This window comes from Prionailurus bengalensis, chromosome A2 (assembly GCF_016509475.1).
Source record: "Prionailurus bengalensis isolate Pbe53 chromosome A2, Fcat_Pben_1.1_paternal_pri, whole genome shotgun sequence".
Taxonomy (NCBI): Eukaryota; Metazoa; Chordata; class Mammalia; order Carnivora; family Felidae; genus Prionailurus; species Prionailurus bengalensis.
The window spans coordinates 59,711,569-59,726,865 of record NC_057348.1 but is presented as its reverse complement, the minus strand read 5'-3'; the positions used below and the strand labels follow the sequence as shown (position 1 = coordinate 59,726,865).

The 15,297-nt window shown below is 44.9% G+C and overlaps 1 protein-coding gene and 1 non-coding gene across 2 annotated transcripts in view; one reads left to right on the top strand and one right to left on the bottom strand.

Moving 5' to 3' along the window:
* ALDH1L1 (aldehyde dehydrogenase 1 family member L1) overlaps positions 1–15,297 on the bottom strand; it is a 146,789-nt gene that overhangs the window by 41,149 nt on the left and 90,343 nt on the right. Inside the window, 3 exon segments of the mRNA XM_043588315.1 lie at positions 3,561–3,688; positions 4,969–5,088; positions 6,713–6,860. Of these exon segments, the coding sequence (XP_043444250.1) occupies positions 3,561–3,688; positions 4,969–5,088; positions 6,713–6,860 (396 nt within the window).
* On the top strand, positions 9,748–9,854 carry LOC122488902. Its single transcript, XR_006298790.1, has one exon. It is a non-coding gene; the product is annotated as a U6 spliceosomal RNA (small nuclear RNA).

Sequence of the window (15,297 nt, the reverse complement as noted above, 5' to 3'; positions counted from 1 at the left end):
GTCACCATCCAAAAAGGTCACCCTGTCTCTGGACAACCTTGATGAGGGGAAAGCATGTCCAGCTTCAAGCACCAGCTGATCCAGTGGAGTGTGCCCCCAAGGATGGTATCTGAGGGGAGGGGGAGGGGAGATGATGGGAGAGATTCAAGGGAAGGTTCATCTACACAGCTCTCCTTGTTAGCTCTCTGAAATCCAGTTGCCCTCTGTGATTCTGGTGGGTGTGCTGCTATGGGCAGCCTGGGAATTAGGACTGTGCCCCCTTCTCTGATATAAAGGAGCCCCAAAAGCAGAGTGCCCAGGGAACAGGGTGCCCAGAGGAAGGTGGAGGCCACAGACCCAGAGTGGCTCTCAAACTTGTACTCAGCCATGGGATGGCCTAAACACCCCAAGTACACACTCTCTCTGGGAAGCCAACCCTAATTCCTGCCCTCTCTACACTAATAACATATCCCTCTAGTGTCCTGATAGCAACCTCTACCTTTCTTCAAACCTTGCATGACTGTTACAGTTATTCACTTAGTTGAGTATTCCAGGACTATTTGCCTCTCCCTGAGGCCTGGGACAGGATTTGGTCTCCTGCTCCCTACTGGACCTCCTACACCCACTGGGCACAGAGTCAGTATGTAGCATAAGGCTTGTGAGTGAAACTGTGGGCTGAACAGACATGAGCAATTTAGTGGCATAGCCACATGGTTACTTCAGACACAGTGACACACCCAGGTACTTCTCTAGTTAAGAACAGCAAAGGTGTAAATAACTTTTTGAGAAGGATTATAGACCAAATAATGAAACACCATGTTGTGGCATTTCAAAGACTAGGGTTCTATCAACTAGAAAAAGAGATGTGTCACAGGTATAAATCTATATTATAAATAAGCCAGGGGTACCTGGGTGGCTCAGTTGGTTAAGCATCCAACTTTGGTTCAGGTCATGATCTTGAGGTTTGCGAGTTCAAGCCCCACATTGGGCTCTGTGCTGACAGTTCAGAGCCTGGAGCCTGCTTCGGATTCTGTCTCCCTCTCTCTCTGCACCTCCCTTGCTTGTCTCTTTCTCTCTCTCAAAAATAAACATTAAAAAACTTAAAAAAAAAAATAAGACAAAGATGGTCTCTGTGTATTGGCCCCTAGGTTCTTCACTGCAGGGTGAGACCTGTCAGCTTAAAAGCTTGCTGGATACACATTTAGGTATCCAATTATTTTAAACATAGCCCAAACAAGCAGACTTTTAGCTATTTAAAGTCTTGCTTTACATCCCCTGGGAATCCCACTTGACAGCTATTATCATTGGAGAGATGGACTATGCACTTACAGCTGTTGCCTTCCCAGCCCTCTGACCCAAAGATCCCTGCTCTGCTGCTGAGCAACATTGCCAGGACATGGGAGCCCGCCCCCCTCTGATCCCCCAACCTCCAAGAGTTGCTTTGCACTCTTCCCATTCTGAGTAGAGACCCCCCACTATAGTCTCTGGAGGGTCTCCCACTATGGGAGTGATGCCTCCTGAAGCTTATATTGTGTTTCTACTTCTCATAGTCCTATCTTTTCCCTTGATCAGCCCCAAACCCCTCCAATTCTACCAGACAAGGTCACCTGCATGTGATGTGGCCATGTCATAAAACCCTAAAGTAACTATCACCTGAGCATGCCATTTGGAAAGCTCAGTGAGAACTGAGTGGGATTGTTCACTGTCAACTTTGCTGAGCTGTACCTCTGCCTCCAGCATCCTGTCCCCAGAAAGTACCAGGGGCGGGGAAGGCAGTGAAGCAACCAAAGTCACCCCAGAGGTCCTCAGGACAGCCATGAGCAAAAGGCAAGTGTGGGGTGCCACAAGGCTCAGCCTCACTCCCAGCAGCCTGGTCCACCACCAGATTCTTGTCTGTGGACCTAAGGAAGTGTCCGAACAAAAGGTGACAGCTTCCTACAGACTCTGCCACCAGCTCTTGGTGGTCCCTCTCTGGCAGCTGGGGACACTGGCTCTCTAGGTTCCTGAGAGGCTCTATCTTGTCCCTCAGTGGTTCTTGGGGCCCGTCTAATGACTTTCTTTAACTCTCTTTTCTATATCTTTCTTCCCAGCTTCTCCCACAATTGCATAATGTCTGAACCCTATAATGTATTCTGCATTCCATAATATGTATCCATGGTGGTCTATTTTCCTCATTGAACCAGGGGCTGCTGAGCCAGCAATGGGCGAACCTCCACCATGGGGACTGGGAGGTTGCATGAGGCAGGACCAGGTTCCTAGGGGTTCTCAGGTCTGGGCTTGAGATGTCTGTCAAAGCAGTCCAGGTCTCTACTTAGAGCTGTTCAGGCACCCAACCCTTCACTATCATGTTGCTGGTGGTGTTATTATGACACATGCCACTAGATGGCAGCAGAACTGCTCAAGGGAAACACTCTTGGGTCAGCAAACATCTACCTCTGGAGTCCCTGCTTCAGGGCCAGAAGGCTCCTCTCTCAGCATCACCAGCCTGGGCTTGCATGTTTCAGTTTTGCCTAATCTGGGGTCACTAGGTCACTAGGCAATGGCTTCCTAAAATTGATAGGCTCTTCAAGGGGTCTTGAAACTAACTTGAGTTAGAGCAGGCTGGGTGCACCCTTGCCTGCCCCAACCCTTACCATCTCTATTCCATTTGGAAACTAGACAGGCCCCTCTCTCTGGTTTCCTGTGCTGGAGGCTGTCCTGGTGTTTCTGGCCTCTGAATAGGAAAGAAAATGACATTCTGACTGCAAGGCCAAGATGGGGCCTCTTTCCCACCAGATGACAAGTACATTTGGACCACATCATGACCAGACTCTATGCCTGACAGCTTCCCCAGGAGCATAAAAGTCAGGTTCCTGAAACTGGCTTGTTCACTAGGCTTTTCGACACTGCTTAGTTCATCTGTGCAGCACCCTCCCTTCTGTAACCATTACCCCACTTCTTTGGGGGGGGGGGGGCAACTGCACTTCCCCCATTGGGACCACCTATTTCTAGGGGAGTAGTATCTCTCTTCCAGGCCACACTCCCACCCCATGGTCATAAGTGGATAAACTCTACATCCTTCCCTAATACTTCTGATGAAGCTAAGGGGAGAGAGTCCCTTCTTCCCTGGTTTTAGAAAAAAAAGGAAAATGTGAGATTCCAGCAGTCAGGGAGATCTGAGCAAAGACCAGCAGGAAGAACAGACCCCATCCTTCCCTTGCTGGCTTCTGCATAAAGTAGCTGTGATCCCTCCTCTGGTCCAGTCCACTCAGAGAAGTGTTGTACATGTCTGAGACTGCCCAGGACTATCCGTTAACTTTGCCAGTTTGCCGCTCCCATCTTATCAGCACTTTCACTTTTGTGCCTCCTTATCTTCAATCACACTGTTCCCTCCACTGAGGACATTTTTCCCTTAAGGCTACTTGTGTCTGGTGAAATTCTTCCTGCATCTCAAGCCACTTCCTCTGAGAAGCTTTTCTGAGTCTCAGGCCTTGGTCACACAACCTGTTTGGGACCCCAACTTCCTCCTGGCAATACCCGAGCATGCAGTTCCAACCCAAACATAAGGTGAAGTAGCTGACAGGAGTTTGTAGGGTTCTCACCTGTACAGGAGCCGGCCTCGATCCCGTGCACTGATCTTCCCCCACAATCCATTCTCAAAGGCATCCTTAGCAGCAGCCACTGCCTTGTCAACATCGCTAACCTGGGCCAGGGACACCTGGCAGATGACCTATGGTGGAGCAGAGCCATGAAGCCCTCCCTGGACTCCGCGTACACAGATGCCCCATGCCGCCGCTCCCCTGGCTACCTGGGAGGGCTCAGTGGGGACAGTAGGCAAATAGGAGGGCCATGGAAGGGTGTGCACAATGAGGAAAGCTAGGGACCTTCAAAGAGGTTTGCTTGTGTTTCTACATACCAGGACCCTTCTTTTCATTTGCCCACTGAGCCCAAATAGAGTAACAGACTCAGGCTGCAACTATGAGGCTGAGGATCAGCTTAGCATTGTCAAACCAAGAGCAGAAGCCCATTAATTTGGTAAGTTCTAGGCAGAAAGTCTATTTCTTAAGTGAAATAGTCTAGATGTTGAAGGTGACAGGACCATTCCTGTCCCCCATCCTTGCTCTGTGTCCTGACAGTGCCCACTTGCACTACAGTGCAGGTTCCCACACCTCCTGACACCTGGGCATGGCCAAAGGAAAGCCAGGAAGAGAAGAAGTGGGAGGTGCAAGGCCAGCACCCTTCTTGTTACCAAAGGCATGGTACACCCTCCCTGCCCAAGGGCCCAGCACCCAGGCAACCCTGTCCAGACAGCTTCCCTTCTGGGATTCCCCAAATAGGCCTCAAGGTGGTAACAGGTCATGTTTCTGCCCAAGGGTACTGTATCCCCTTGTTTGTGTCCCCACAGCCAGTCCACCCCTTTGTCAATTATTTTCTTTAAACTCCCTTCCAGTGACCCAGTTGAGTGTGCTATGTGCTTTCCGCAGGCCCTGAGGGATGCCATAGGTAGGGCAGAATGGAAAACTGAGTATACACTTGTAGGAGTAAGTGTTGTTTCAGGTAGGTGTGTATGTGAGAATACAATATGCACATACTGGGTTATGACAAAAAAGGGTCACAGTCAAGAAAGTCTGACAAACATGAGATTCAAGGAAGAATTCCCAACAGTGGGCTGTACACATATTCAAGAGGGTAAGGCCCATGCTGAGGTTGTTGTTGATGCGTGGAGGGGGAGGGAATGGCTTCATTTCTTCCATGGGGGATTTTAGCTCTGGTCCATCTCTGAAGCAGGCTCCAGACCTTTGGAATCCTCCTGCCTTCCTGGTCTAGCTCCCCTCTGGGCCATTCCTGTAGGGAGGGCTGGAAACTGACTACAACCATTCTGTGTGCGAATAGAGGCCCCCTAAGCAGGGGTCCCCAGACACCAGGTGAGGGAGTAGATGAGAAAGAAGAAAAGGCCAAGGAGGGGGCAGGTGGAAGGAGAGCAGAAGGGGGTGCTAAACCTGCACTCACACTTCCGTCTGTTGGGTTGATGGTCTCATAGGTCTTGGCACCCTCAGCATCCACAAACAGTCCCCCAATGAAGAGTTGGTGGGGCATTCGGAGGGTGAGCTTGTTCACCGCCTTTTCCACCTGGGAAAGGAAGTTTTACAGGGATTCACTGCAGTGTGGATCCTTCACAATGTGCATCAGTGGCAGATACGGACCCACAGAAGGACATAGGAAACACTCAGAGATGGATAGATAACCATTCATGCACACACATGCGTGTGCAGTCATGCACACTTGTGCACACTCATGCACACACACACAGATAGCCAAGGGGCCAGGGCTCAAGGCCCCTTGGCCTTCTCAGGTCTCTAGCCAAATCCAGTTCTGCTGCCTTCCTTGGCTCAGGGAGCTATTATGTGGGCAGTGGTGGCAGCTGAACAATAAGAAGCGATGAAGAGCACAGAATCTGAAGTCAGGCTGCTTGGCCTGCAACCCCTGTCCTGCCATTTACCTGCTGTGTGATCTCAGGCTGGTTGCTAGGCCTCTGCAAGTAGGAAGTGCCAGTTGGCAGACAGACACTTGTGAGTCACCAGACATGACATCAACCCCATCGCTCACTTCCCTGTAGACCTGAAATTCCATCCCAAATGGCATCCTCTGGGACACCATTCTTCTCCTGAAATCTGTTCATCAGTCATCTGTCTGCAGTCCTAAGGCCAACCTGGTATCCATCCTGGCTGCCTACACTTTCTTCATCAGCTTTTGTTCCAAACTATCCCAATGATAATTCCTGTGGGAGCTCGTAGCCTACCAATACACCTCAGGATGATTTTTCAAGAGTTTCTTTTAAAAATAAGCTAGCAGGGGTGCTTGGGTGATCTCAAGATTCGTGAGTTCAAGCCCTGCATTGGGCTCTTTATGGTCAACACAGAGCCCACTTCAGATACTCTGCCCCCTGCCTCTCTGTCCCTCACCACTTACACACACACACACACACACTCTTTCTCTCTCTCAAAAATGAATAAAACATTTAAAAATTTAAAAATAAATTTGCAATTACATCATTACACTTCCATATATACAAATTGAATGTATAGGATCACTTGTTTCCCTTATTGGGAAAAAGTTCCCAATTCCTCATTCTCTGTCTCTTTCTCTCCCTCTCTTCCTGTCTAGCTTCCTCCCTCCATCCCTTCTTCTCTCTCTTTTGGCATTTCAACAAAAGGAATTTAATGCATGCAGTTGGTTGCACAGGTGATGAAAGAGCTGAGAGTTCATGAGTCAACCCAGAGATTGATAACAGCAGCAAGCGCCTGCCATTACTAGATTAGAAGGACAAATGGAGGAAGTGGTGGTCCCAGAACTAGGGTCTAGGGTCCCCCAGCAGAACTAGAGTCCTGGAAGGGTGATCTGGTAGGGGCCAGGGCCACAGCAGCAAGGAGGCAACTACTGGGAAAAACCACCAAAGGAGAAAGAGGGTGAGAAGTACTCTGTAAAAGCCACTTCTTAATATCCTACTCTCATATCTTTGGGGGTCGGAATTTGTCCCATAGACAAAAATTTCCTCTGTTGCACTGGGCTAATTGGACTGGCAGCCTCAGGCTATCAGGGTTACCAGGGAGAGTTTGGGACACTGAAGCTAGGCTCTTGAGTGCCCTGGTTTCTGGGATGTCCAGGTTTTCCCCATGTGTCATTGTGGATCCACGGATGTGAGTGTTTGAGAAGTCTGCAGAGCCAAGCCCACGTGGAGGGGCCCAGGACTCACATAGTCAATGATGCACTCGCTCTCTTTGTTGTCCCCTCGTAGCTTCTTCACTAATAGTTGGATGAAGTCCCCAAAGGTGGTTGCCATGTAAACATCTTCATTTTCTAATTCCAGTCCATCACACAGCTCCTTCACTTCCTCAACCAGTCTGGAGAAAAGAAGATGGAAAAGCGGGATCATGGAAAGAGGCTGGGCAGACCTGCCTCATTCTAGTGGCAGAGGTTATGGTGCCAAACATTTACCCAGAAGGGAACTTCATATTAACAGCCAAAGTGTGGGTGTTAAGCTAGAACTGGGGCTAAGAGCCCAATCCATGGATTCAGAAGGCCCTAGTTTCAAGTTGTGTCTCCACCACTTACTAATATGTGACCTTGCACAAGTGGAAAACTCCTCTGAGCCTTAGTTTCTTCACCAGCAAAACTGGAATAATACCTCTTCTACTATTTTCTGATAAGCAAATGAGACAATCTACATGTTGATATAATCAATAAGAGATTAATAATAGTCACTGAAAGATATGTTAAAATAATGAAAAGGTTGGGGCGCCTGGGCAGCTCAGGCAGTTAAGAGTCCAACTCTTGATTTCGGCTCAGGTCATGATCCCAGGGCCGTGGCATAGAACCCCACATCGAGCTCTGCACTGTGTGGAGCCTGCTTAAGATCCTCTGTCTCTCTTTCTCCCCCTCTGCCTCTCTCCCCTGCTTTCTCACTCTCTAAAATAATAATAATAATAAAAATAATGAAAAGGCAAACCACAGATTGGGGGAACATATTTCCAAATAATATCTGATAAAGGACTTTCATTCAGAATATATAAAGAACTCTCATATTTCAATACTAACAAAAAAAGAAACAATCCAAGTAAAAATGGGCAAAAGATTGAACAGATGCTTCACCAAAGAAGAAATGCAGATGGAAAAAAGCATATGAAAGTATGTTCAACATCACAATTTCCCATCATTAGGGAAATGCAAATTAAAATGACAATGGGGGGGGGGGGTGCCTGGGTGGCGCAGCCGGTTAAGCGTCCGACTTCAGCCAGGTCACGATCTCGCGGTCCGTGAGTTCGAGCCCCGCGTCAGGCTCTGGGCTGATGGCTCAGAGCCTGGAGCCTGTTTCCGATTCTGTGTCTCCCTCTCTCTGTGTCCCTCCCCCGTTCATGCTCTGTCTCTCTCTGTCCCAAAAATAAATAAACGTTGAAAAAAAAATTTTTTTTTAAATTAAAAAAAAAAATAAAATGACAATGGGATATGTCTACACACTTACCAGAATATCTAAAATTAAAGTCTGACCATACATATCACTGGGAAAGATGCAGAGCAACTGAGCTCTCATACACTGCTAGTGGGATTGTTTAAAATGGTACTTTGGAAACCATGCTGGAGAGCAGTTTGGCAGTTTCTTAAAAATTAAACATATTCTTCCCATTTTACTCTCAGATATTTACTCAAGAGAAATAAAAACCTACATATAGACAGAAAACGGTAGAGTAGGAAGCTCCAAAGATCCATTCCTCCACCTAAACAGCTCCTAAGCTGGCAGAATTGTCTGAATCAAATATTCTGGAACTCTAGAGTCAGTCAAACATTTGCAACACCCAGGGAAGAAAATGATGAATAGGTTGGTAAATGTCAGCAAATTTCAGCATTTCATGAGGTGTTACTCCCCATCCCTCCTGTAGGAGGCAGTGGGGGAAGCTGAACTTGTTCCTGGTGCAGCTTTCTGGAGCCAGGGTGGGCAGTAAGGACCTTCTCCTCCCTACATGTAGATTGTATGTTCTGAGTGCTGATGTTCCTTTTGATCACTGAGGGGCCAGCACAAAGACTGGCAGCTGCAGTTTTAACCCCCAAAGGCTGAAGCAACTTCCAGGAGATTTTAAAAGACAGTACTTTCCCCCCTCTTTTGGGAGTCAGACATTTAAGAAAATCCTTGCTAGGCCACTGGCTGATCACAGAGATAACAAAACAGAAACTTCAATTACTACATACAATGAGGAATACACACTTTACAAAAGAAAAAAAGTTGGGAAAAGTCACAAACGGATAAATGAAACCCTCCACAAGCAAGACTTAGCAATTACTGAGGACTGAGAGGATACATTCTCAGAATTATACAACATAACACTCAAAATGTCCAGTTTTGAACAAAAAATAGTAAAACATACAAAGAAACAGGCAAATATAGCTGATTTGCAGTAAAAATAAAAGAATTTGGAAGCAATCATCCTTAGTAAAACCAGATATTAGAATTATTAGTCAAAGATATTTAATCAACTATCTTAAAGATGTACAATGATTTAAAGGAAACCCTGGAGAAACAGTAAAGGGAATAAGGAAAATGATGTAAGAAAAAATGAGAATATCAATAAAGACATAGAAATTTTAATAATAAACCAAACAAATTCTCAAGCTGACGAATACAATAACTAAAATAAAAAACTCACTAGGGAGGTTCAAATCAGATTTGACCAAACAGAAGAAAGGACTGCTGAACTTGAAATTATCCAGTATGAAGAAAAGAAGGAAAAAAGAATGAATAAAAATGAATAGAGTCTGTGGGACACCATCAAACTCATCAACATTCTCATTTTAGGAGTTCCAAAGAAGAGAGATAGGAAGGGCTGAAAAAATATTTGAAGAAATAATGTCCCAAAAGTTCTCAAGTCTGAGGAAACACATGAATATATACATCCATCAATTCTAAGGAGGATAAACTCAAAGAGAGTTATGCCACAACACATTACAGTCAATTTGTTGAAACCCAAAGACAAATAAGGAATTTGGAAAATAGTAAGAGAAAACGAACTCATACCTACAAAGGATCTTCCCTAAAATTAAAAGTTGATTTCCCTTGGGGAGCCTGAGTGGCTCAGTCAGTTGAGCGCCAACTTTGGCTCAGGTCAGGATCTCATGGCTTGTGGATTTGAGACCACGTCGGGCTCTGCATTGACAGTGTGGAGCCTGCTTGGGATTCTCTCTTTCCCTCTCTCTCTCTGTCCCTCCCCCACTCTCACTTTCTCTCAAAAATAAATTTTAGTGCTCACTTCAGCAGCACATATCCTAAAATTGGAATGATACAGAGAAGATTAGCATGGCCCCTGTGCAAGGATGACACGCAAATTTGTGAAGCGTTCCATATTTTTTCATATTAAAAAAAATTTTTTTAAACTTCCTGTTAAAAAAATAAACAAATAAATTTTAAAAAACTTTTAAAAAGTTAATTTAAAAAAGAAACACTAAAGAGAACCTTTCAGGCTGAAATGAAAGGACACTGAAGAGTAATTCAAAGTAATAAGAAAAAAGTAAAGAACACTGGTAAAGGTAACCACATGGGTAAATATGAAAGCCAGTATTACTGTACTTTTGGTATGGTTTGCAACTACTCTCTTTTTCCTATATAATAGCCAAATGCAGAACACAATCATTTTAAGTCAATATTAATGGCTATGCAGTGCATAGAGATATCATCTGTGACAATAATAGTTGGGGTAGGAACAGAGATATATAGGATTAGAGTATATACTATTGAAACTAAGTTGATATTATTTAAATTACACTGTAATATGTTAATTGTAATCTCTAAGGTAATTAAGAAATAACTGTTAAAAAGGGAATCAAGAGTTGCGGCAAGATGGCGGCTTAGGAGGACGCTGGGCTCACCGCACGTCCTGCTGATCACTTAGATTCCATCTACACCTGCCTAAATAACCCAGAAAACCGCCAGAGGATTAGCAGAACAGAGTCGCCGGAGCCAAACGCAGACGAGAGGCCCACGGAAGAGGGTAGGAAGGGCGGCGAGGCGGTGCGCGCTCCACGGACTGGCGGGAGGGAGCCGGGGCGGAGGGGCGGCTCGCCGGCCAAGCAGAGCCCCCGAGTCGGGCTTGCAAAAGCGGAGGGGCCTGGCGGACTGTGTTCCGACAGCAAGCGCGACTTAGCGTCTGGGAGGTCAGAAATTAACAGCTCTGCTCGGAAAGCGGGAAGGCTGGAGGACAAAGGGAGGGAGAGCTGCTGAGCCCCCTGACAACAGAGCTCAGTTTGGTGGGGAACAAAGGCGCTCGCCAGCGCCATTTCCCCCGCCCATCCCCCAGCCGAAATCCCAAAGGGAACCGGTTCCTGCCAGGGAACTTGCTCGCTCCGCGCAAACACCCAACTCTGCGCTTCTGCGGAGCCAAACCTCCGGCAGCGGATCTGACTCCCTCCCGCTGCCACAGGGCCCCTCCTGAAGTGGATCACCTAAGGAGAAGCGATCTAAGCCTGCCCCTCCTGCCCCCGAGCACCTTGCCTACCCACCCCAGCTAATACGCCAGATCCCCAGCATCACAAGCCTGGCAGGGTGCAAGTAGCCCAGACGAGCCACACCACCCCACAGTGAATCCCGCCCCTAGGAGAGGGGAAGAGAAGGCACACACCAGTCTGACTGTGGCCCCAGCGGTGGGCTGGGGGCAGACATCAGGTCTGACTGCGGCCCCGCCCACCAACTCCAGTTATACACCACAGCACAGGGGAAGTGCCCTGCAGGTCCTCACCACGCCAGGGACTATCCAAAATGACCAAGCGGAAGAACTCCCCTCAGAAGAATCTCCAGGAAATAACAACAGCTAATGAGCTGATCAAAAAGGATTTAAATAATATAACAGAAAGTGAATTTAGAATAATAGTCATAAAATTAATCGCTGGGCTTGAAAACAGTATACAGGACAGCAGAGAATCTCTTGCTACAGAGATCAAGGGACTAAGGAACAGTCACGAGGAGCTGAAAAACGCTTTAAACGAAATGCATAACAAAATGGAAACCACCACAGCTCGGCTTGAAGAGGCAGAGGAGAGAATAGGTGAACTAGAAGATAAAGTTATGGAAAAAGAGGAAGCTGAGAAAAAGAGAGATAAAAAAATCCAGGAGTATGAGGGGAAAATTAGAGAATTAAGTGATACACTAAAAAGAAATAATATACGCATAATTGGTATCCCAGAGGAGGAAGAGAGAGGGAAAGGTGCTGAAGGGGTACTTGAAGAAATCATAGCTGAGAACTTCCCTGAACTGGGGAAGGAAAAAGGCATTGAAATCCAAGAGGCACAGAGAACTCCCTTCAGACGTAACTTGAATCGATCTTCTGCACGACATATCATAGTGAAACTGGCAAAATACAAGGATAAAGAGAAAATTCTGAAAGCAGCAAGGGGTAAACGTGCCCTCACATATAAAGGGAGACCTATAAGACTCGTGACTGATCTCTCTTTTGAAACTTGGCAGGCCAGAAAGAATTGGCAAGAGATTTTCAGGGTGCTAGACAGAAAAAATATGCAGCCAAGAATCCTTTATCCAGCAAGTCTGTCATTTAGAATAGAAGGAGAGATAAAGGTCTTCCCAAACAAACAAAAACTGAAGGAATTTGTCACCACTAAACCAGCCCTACAAGAGATCCTAAGGGGGACCCTGTGAGACAAAGTCCCAGAGACATCACTATAAGCATAAAACATACAGACATCACAATGACTCTAAACCCGTATCTTTCTATAATAACACTGAATGTAAATGGATTAAATGCGCCAACCAAAAGACATAGGGTATCAGAATGGATAAAAAAACAAGACCCATCTATTTGCTGTCTACAAGAGACTCATTTTAGACCTGAGGACACCTTTAGATTGAGAGTGAGGGGATGGAGAACTATTTATCATGCGACTGGAAGCCAAAAGAAAGCTGGAGTAGCCATACTTATATCAGACAAACTAGACTTTAAATTAAAGGCTGTAACAAGAGATGAAGAAGGACATTATATAATAGTTACAGGGTCTATCCATCAGGAAGAGCTAACAATTATCAATGTCTATGCACCGAATACCGGAGCCCCCAAATATATAAAACAATTACTCATAAACATAAGCAACCTTATTGATAAGAATGTGGTAATTGCAGGGGACTTTAATACACCACTTACAGAAATGGATAGATCATCTAGACACACGGTCAATAAAGAAACAAGGGCCCTGAATGAGACATTGGATGAGATGGACTTGACAGATATATTTAGAACTCTGCATCCCAAAGCAACAGAATATACTTTCTTCTCGAGTGCACATGGAACATTCTCCAAGATAGATCATATACTGGGTCACAAAACAGCCCTTCATAAGTTTACAAGAATTGAAATTATACCATGCTTACTTTCAGACCACAATGCCATGAAGCTTGAAATCAACCACAGGAAAAAGTCTGGAAAACCTCCAAAAGCATGGAGGTTAAAGAACACCCTACTAACGAATGAGTGGGTCAACCAGGCAATTAGAGAAGAAATTAAAAAATATATGGAAACAAACGAAAATGAAAATACAACAATCCAAACGCTTTGGGACGCAGCAAAGGCAGTCCTGAGAGGAAAATACATTGCAATCCAGGCCTATCTCAAGAAACAAGAAAAATCCCAAATACAAAATCTAACAGCACACCTAAAGGAACTAGAAGCAGAACAGCAAAGGCAGCCTAAGCCCAGCAGAAGAAGAGAAATAATAAAGATCAGAGCAGAAATAAACAATATAGAAACTAAAAAAACTGTAGAGCAGATCAACGAAACCAAGAGTTGGTTTTTTGAAAAAATAAACAAAATTGACAAACCTCTAGCCAGGCTTCTCAAAAAGAAAAGGGAGATGACCCAAATAGATAAAATCATGAATGAAAATGGAATTATTACAACCAATCCCTCAGAGATACAAACAATTATCAGGGAATACTATGAAAACTTATATGCCAACAAATTGGACAACCTGGAAGAAATGGACGAATTCCTGAACACCCACACGCTTCCAAAACTCAATCAGGAGGAAATAGAAAGCTTGAACAGACCCATAACCAGCGAAGAAATTGAATCGGTTATCAAAAATCTCCCAACAAATAAGAGTCCAGGACCAGATGGCTTCCCAGGGGAGTTCTACCAGACGTTTAAAGCAGAGATAATACCTATCCTTCTCAAGCTATTCCAAGAAATAGAAAGGGAAGGAAAACTTCCAGACTCATTCTATGAAGCCAGTATTACTTTGATTCCTAAACCAGACAGAGACCCAGTAAAAAAAGAGAACTACAGGCCAATATCCCTGATGAATATGGATGCAAAAATTCTCAATAAGATACTAGCAAATCGAATTCAACGGCATATAAAAAGAATTATTCACCATGATCAAGTGGGATTCATTCCTGGGATGCAGGGCTGGTTCAACATTCGCAAATCAATCAACGTGATACATCACATTAACAAAAAAAGAGAGAAGAACCATATGATCCTGTCAATCGATGCAGAAAAGGCCTTCGACAAAATCCAGCACCCTTTCTTAATAAAAACCCTTGAGAAAGTCGGGATAGAAGGAACATACTTAAAGATCATAAAAGCCATTTATGAAAAGCCCACAGCTAACATCATCCTCAACGGGGAAAAACTGAAAGCTTTTTCCCTGAGATCAGGAACACGACAAGGATGCCCACTCTCACCGCTGCTGTTTAACATAGTGCTGGAAGTTCTAGCATCAGCAATCAGACAACAAAAGGAAATCAAAGGCATCAAAATTGGCAAAGATGAAGTCAAGCTTTCGCTTTTTGCAGATGACATGATATTATACATGGAAAATCCGATAGACTCCACCAAAAGTCTGCTAGAACTGATACAGGAATTCAGCAAAGTTGCAGGATACAAAATCAATGTACAGAAATCAGTTGCATTCTTATACACTAACAATGAAGCAACAGAAAGACAAATAAAGAAACTGATCCCATTCACAATTGCACCAAGAAGCATAAAATACCTAGGAATAAATCTAACCAAAGATGTAAAGGATCTGTATGCTGAAAACTATAGAAAGCTTCTGAAGGAAATTGAAGAAGATTTAAAGAAATGGAAAGACATTCCCTGCTCATGGATTGGAAAAATAAATATTGTCAAAATGTCAATACTACCCAAAGCTATCTACACATTCAATGCAATCCCAATCAAAATTGCACCAGCATTCTTCTCGAAACTAGAACAAGCAATCCTAAAATTCATATGGAACCACAAAAGGCCCCGAATAGCCAAAGGAATTTTGAAGAAGAAGACCAAAGCAGGAGGCATCACAATCCCAGACTTTAGCCTCTACTACAAAGCTGTCATCATCAAGACAGCATGGTATTGGCACCAAAACAGACACATAGACCAATGGAATAGAATAGAAACCCCAGAACTAGACCCACAAACGTATGGCCAACTCATCTTTGACAAAGCAGGAAAGAACATCCAATGGAAAAAAGACAGCCTCTTTAACAAATGGTGCTGGGAGAACTGGACAGCAACATGCAGAAGGTTGAAACTAGACCACTTTCTCACACCATTCACAAAAATAAACTCAAAATGGATAAAGGACCTAAATGTGAGACAGGAAACCATCAAAACCTTAGAGGAGAAAGCAGGAAAAGACCTCTCTGACCTCAGCCGTAGCAATCTCTTACTCGACACATCCCCAAAGGCAAGGGAATTAAAAGCAAAAGTGAATTACTGGGACCTTATGAAGATAAAAAGCTTCTGCACAGCAAAGGAAACAACCAACAAAACTAAAAGGCAACCA